The following is a 6,356-nucleotide window of genomic DNA, read 5'->3' as shown; positions in this document are numbered from 1 at the left end:
TTGTCTCATAGGGATGAGAAGAACTGCAAACAGACATTAAATGATTTAAGATTAAAAGTTATATTGATATATAAAACTTAATTGACATAGTTTGTAATTAGATTTTGGGTATATTAATATTGTGTTTTACTGTCATGATGTCACTGAACAACATCAGGTGGATTTTAAATCACTTGCACTTTTTCCATCAAATGTTCTGTAGAATGGAAGATTTCATCATCAACAACACCTCGCAGGACAAAAGCTTTAATTCCAGCAGCATCACCTTTTCGGATCCCTATGAGCCTCCTAGAGAAGTCGATCCCATGTTTGTGGTGTCATGCATAATAACTGCTATCGGCCTTCTTTTGACCCTCATGGCCATCTGTGCTGTTTGTTCTCTGGTACGTAACTTTTGACTTTTGATTTATTTAATAACTGTCTGTGTCATGTGTCTGTTGTACAGTTTGTCTGTTTGTGACAGATTTTGCTCTGATCTTAATGTACAGGAATTATTAACTTCATTATTAAAATTAACATGATGTTTATTGGATTGTAAACTCTTGCAGTTTGCATGTGTGGCACCATTCCAGCCTTCTGTTAAACAGTTGAGGTTAATGGCTCCATTTAGTAAGAACTGCAAGAAAAACGTTTTTAAAAGTCTTCAGTTTGGGTGTTTTGTAATTGTAATGTTTCCCTGCAGGTGAGAAAGGATCATGTTGTTCCGATCTACGTCATCAACCTTCTCATTTCAGACCTCATTCAGCACTGCTGCATGATTCTTCTGATGACAGGACGGGATTTACTGTTGTCTGTAATTGCACTTTGTATCTTCGTTATTAGTGTGATGGTCAGCATTTGCTTCATGGTGTGCATCGCCCTGGAAAGGTAACTATCTGTCTCACTAGTATGTGTGTAGCTTCTTCTGTGTCTTGCTATTATATTTCTATATAAATGTGAAGCCTCTTGAACACAGTATGTTCATCTTGTTTTACAGGTATCTGGTCATCGCCTGTCCACTGTGGTACCGCTTCAGACACACCATCAAGTTCTCTGTGGTTCTCTGTGTTATGATCTGGGTCCTTTCTCCTGTCCTGTGTGTCCTCACATTTTGGGCACTTTTGGCGTCGCAGAATAGTTCTATCGCACAAATCATCATGGGGACTTTCCTCCTCCTTCCTCTCCCACTGTTTATCTTCTTCCTGGGTGGGACCATCAGAGCTCTGTCTGCCAGTCGTGTCCCCTCTGATGAAAAACGAAGAATTGTTGGAATTTTGGTCCTGGTGCTGCTTATTTACACACTGCTGTTTCTGCCATCCATCATTTTGTCCATGGCAGAGAAAGAGGTTCGCCACCTCACCAACCTGGCTCTTGTGTTTGTAAAGTTGAGTCCCCTTGCAGACTCTTTTCTGTATGTTTTCATGAGGAAAGGGACCATAGACAAGCTTCTGGCCTCTGTGTGTTGCTGCAGAATGGACAGCAATGACAGCAGCAGAATGGACAGCAATGATATCACCAGTTCAACAGTGTGAATGATGACAACATTCACTCAGTCAGCTTCATGTGGGCAGAGAAAGAGGGAGGGAGAGAAAGGAGCCGCCCTGCTGTCTTGATCCTGAAAACTTTTATCAATGTAGTTATTTTTTTTTTTTACAGCTGTATCTGATGTTCATCTATCGTAAAACTGTATTTATGTTGCTCTTTCATTATTTTTGGGACAAATAAGAAACTAAACATGATCAAATATTATGTACATATGTTCATCTTCATTTAATATGAGTTCAGCAGCAGCTGTTTTGTACTTTCAGTATGGATACAATTTTCTATCATGATGTTTGTCACTTAAAATAAAAAATTGTACAATTTCTGAAAATTCTAGAAAATTCTGTTTCTAGACAAAATTGTGTGTTGGCATTAAATATGAGGTATAACAGGGACAACATTTAACACCCAAACTTTTCAAGTCAGTGAAGTCTAAAGCGTTGGATGTTTCCCTTTTTTATACTTTTGCTGATTATTAACTGAGATCCAACATGTAACCAGTGCATTTCCCAAACCGTTGACTGTTTCATTGAATACCTTGTTTTTCTGATTAGCTGGTAAGAGAGCTGACAGATAAGACTTGTATCTATCCCAGATATGCTTGAGTGTCTATTCTACTTTACATTCACGTTTATATTTTTTCAATGAAGAGTATTTGCTTTTGTCTTGACATATAAAAACAGGCGATCGTGCATCTTAAACTCTCACAGTGTTACAGAAGTTTAGTGAAGCCACAATGTTGCGCAAGACAGTTGAGTATGTTTTCTGATGCAATCAACAGGCTTCTCTTTGTGTTCAGGATGTTTAGTTTCCATGTGACATCTTATCTTGTTCGGTATATTTTTTTAAATACAGTCAGGGCTGTTTAATGTTGTGTATCCAATATGATTAATAACTAAACTTACAGTAAATTAGTGACTTTGAAAAGAGAACTGCTCAAATTGAGGGACAGCCAGCTGAAATATCTGAAATGCCAGACATCCTTCAGATGTGCAAGAGCCACATGTGATCATTCATTAGGTGCTGTGATCCTCCTTATTTCTGATATTCATACTTTTATCATGACAATGCTCTCTGTGAAATGAGTGATGATGTTTTAACGAGGAAATGCACAATGCAAATGTTTTGCAAGTTGTGTAAAATGTGATGTTGCAACATTTGAAAAGAACAAGTTTTCTAAAAACATGTTAAGGAAGCAGCTCACAAGAAATAAAACTCAGTCATCGTGGCCTCACCCCTGCTGAAGGAAAGCCATTTCTGGAACACCACAGTAAAACAATGTTGTGGTATTCTCACAGACAAATTAAGTAGCAGGATACTTATCTTTAAACTTTACAAAACAATCAAAAGAATAACATAAAAAAAAAAACATGAAACAGCTCCATACAGCTTGTCTGGCATTATCCAAGTCTGTGGAAGGCTGGAGTGAAGATGAGGTGTGTGAACACTTTTAGTTAGCAACCACAGTGAAGATTTCCACTTTGGGATGTGTGTCAATAACTTCTTATCAAATCTAAGGGCTTCCAGAGACTCTGTTTGGAGTCCTTCTTTGTTTGTTTTTTTCTTGTCAATTTTTCTTTGTTGTTTTTCACACCATCACACACAGAAAAACATGATCTTTGTTTAAAAAAACAACACTCCGTTGTTTTAAAAAAAAACACTTGGTTCCACACTTGGAAAACAACAAATTTTCTGTTCTACACAAGAAAAAAGGAATTTTCCTTGTAAAAGAAATTCCCTCGATTCCACACATGACAAAAACATCTTGCATTTAAGCAGATTTGTCTTTTCATTCCCTTCCATTTCACACAGGAAAGAAAATTCTTTTTTTTTCCCGTTCCACACAGGGGAAAAAAGGCAGGGAAATTCCAGCAGCAGGAAAACGTTCAGGCACGGGGCAAAAATAGGAACTAAGGGTCCATCCAGACAGGCTTGACATTCACCAAAAACAGAGAAGAAGACACGGAGCATGCACATTAAGCTTGTGTGCTGTAAACAAACAGACAGTAGACGGAGAAACCAAACACAACAAGAAGAAGATGAAAATGGCTAGTGCAAGGAAACCAGAATCGCTTGTGTGGTCTGTTAATGAGGTCGAACTGCTGCTGAGACTCACACTCAACTACAAGGAGAGTAAGTTGCAAGAAAGGCTCAATATCTTCTGTGGCACGAACACGAGCATGTAGTCCGCCATTGTTGTTGTTGTTGTTATGAGACGTCGCCGAGTTCAGAGGTCAGAGGCAAGAGGTCGAGGGGTGGAGTGATGGCACCACCGTTTTGGAAAGTATGCAGATTCAGTGTCCACATGAGAACAGGAGGGCTGCGTTTTCGGATTTCTCCCACCCTGAGACCCATTTTCAAAAAAGTGTGTTTTCAGGATCCGTATGGACGATCGGCCAAAACGATGCAATACGTGCGCGTTTTTGCAAAAGAACGTTGTTGTCTGGACGGGGCCTCAGGCAATGAGGCAGCGAGGTACACAGAACTGAAAAAACACGTCAACACTTATTGGCAAAACACAAGACAGCAAAAAAACTCACAAGCGAACACGGTCAGCTCTACCGACAAGACGGAATTATCTGGCAGGAGAGGAGGGTGAAGACTAGAGGTTTTATAGAGGTAGTGATGAGTGAGTGGCTCATGTGTGCCTCGTCAGCCTCGTCAGCCAAGTCCTGCAGAGGGGGAAGAACAAGGAGGCGGGAAAACAGACAGGGCAAAGACACACAAAACACAGAACCATCACATCCTCACGGGAAAAAGTTGTTTTTTCAGCACGATCCAATCAGAATAGCATTAACATTTTATTTCAATTGTTGTGTATTAAAACCTTAACAAGTGCACATCCATTATGCTATGTATCAGAGGTGGATTTCATCATTCGATGTCGAGATTAGAGGTCGACCGATAGTGGATTTTTAAAGGCCAATATAATAACAATAGTTTGTAGCAGGAAAAAGCCGATAGCCGATTAATCGGCCAATATCACTCACTCGCTATTAGTTTTATCCTCCTGAGACCCAGGAAAAAAAAAGTTTTTTAATTACAATTTTTTTTACATAAATTTGTGGTCAAAAAAATATTGCAAAGAAAAAAAATGTTTAAACTTAATTAATTCAAATTTTACAGCATGTCCTCTGTAGTGTACAACGGGACTTACTTGGTCTCAAATGTGAAACATTTAAAGGCTGAGTATGTACATGGAAAGTTCCACTGGAATCATCCAGTACACCAAATACAAAGCAAATAGCAAAGGTAGATGTATCTTTTTGTGACCATTACACCTGAACCTTTTGTCATTTCTTTATTAAATGTTTGACACTTCATGGTATCATCCTCTGATAGATCTACACCGATCAGGCATAACATTATGACCACTGACAGGTGAAGTAAATAACACTGATTATCTCTTCATCATGGCACCTGTTAGTGGGTAGGATATATTAGGCAGCAAGTGAACGTGTTGCTATCAAAGTTGAGGTATTAGAAGCAGGAAAAATGGGCAAGCATAAGGATTTGAGCGAATTTGATACAGGCCAAATTGTGATGGCTAGACGACTCATCATACCACAGCGCACCTGCAGGAGTCTCGTGGAGTCCATGCCTCGATGGGTCAGAGCTGTTTTGGCAGCAAAAGGGGGCCAACACAATATTAGGCAGGTGGACATAATGTTGTGCCTGATTGGTGTATGTCTGAATCTCACTGAATGATTCTATTAAGAATCCTCTCTGCCTCCGTCATAGAGCTGTCTACTGAACAAATATGAAACAAACATAAGTACAAAGTCCTGACATCCACTACAGAGGACATTTATAAATTAGCTTTTTTTCAAATGAAAATAAATAAGCTTAGCTCTGAAAACTCACTCAAATATTTCTGAGATGTCTACTTACTTAAAACAATTGAAATATATATACATATATTTTTTTTTCCAATTATGAATATCATGCATACCTTTCTTTTTTCCATAAAATGTGCTTTTTGGGACGGCGGCCACCATGAAAATACATGCACAGGCAACTTAGCAAGGCCAAACCCCCCAAATGTGGTGTCATTTTATGTTACAACTGAACTAAAACTTGAACCCAAACGCACAACTCAGGAGACAAAGTGAACAAATGAACAAATCTTTATTACAAAGTACAACAGAAAAGCAGGAAACCATAGGACAATACACAAGGCACCTAAGCACGGCCAGCTTTCTTGGCCATGACATTTTAAAGCTCCAGTTGTCCTCTTTAAGGAACAACAGGACTTAATAGAGTGACATGTATAGTATGAGAGATGTTAGCAAAAACGTAATGTCCCCTACAGAGGACAAAAATGAATTGCTGGGTCTCAGGAGGATATGTAATTAAATGTGATTAATATAGAATTAATATTATACAATAATATATTTAATTTAAACTTGTAAGTTCAATATCTATTAAAATCTACATGGATGATTTAAGTTGCACTTTAATATGGGGGGGGGGATTAAGTGATCCTTCACATTTTGTGAATTATGGCACTGTTTGCCATGAAAAATAATAATCACAAAATAACACTGGTTAAACAAGGCATATAGTGAAGGGATTTGAACTGTGATTTGTCTCAGCCAGCAGCTAAAGTTCACAAGAAATTGCCAAATTTTAAGATTCATGGCAAACTAATGAACAGACTACACACAGACAGCTTTCATATTAGCGTGTTCTTAACAAGCTGTTAATTGTTAGCTTAACAAGCACTGAGGTCATGTAAAACGTGCCGGTGGAAATGTCGCTGTTTATGCTGAAATATGATGCACGTTTATGCTTGTTGAACAACTGGTACTTATTACCTCCGCAAATTCCGTTAC

The 6,356-nt window shown here is 38.5% G+C and overlaps 1 protein-coding gene across 1 annotated transcript; it reads left to right on the top strand.

Annotated features, from left to right (window-relative positions):
* The first annotated feature begins 203 nt into the window (after window positions 1–203).
* LOC115596825 (mas-related G-protein coupled receptor member A6-like) lies at window positions 204–1,600 on the top strand. The gene is made up of 3 exons (XM_030442236.1): window positions 204–383; window positions 683–867; window positions 977–1,600. The coding sequence occupies exons 1-3, from the start codon at window positions 204–206 to the stop codon at window positions 1,509–1,511; spliced, it is 900 nt and encodes a 299-aa protein (XP_030298096.1). The 3' UTR covers window positions 1,512–1,600.
* The last annotated feature ends 4,756 nt before the right edge of the window (window positions 1,601–6,356 follow it).

This window comes from Sparus aurata, chromosome 15 (assembly GCF_900880675.1).
Source record: "Sparus aurata chromosome 15, fSpaAur1.1, whole genome shotgun sequence".
Taxonomy (NCBI): domain Eukaryota; kingdom Metazoa; phylum Chordata; class Actinopteri; order Spariformes; family Sparidae; genus Sparus; species Sparus aurata.
This window is presented reverse-complemented; position numbering and strand designations above follow the sequence as displayed.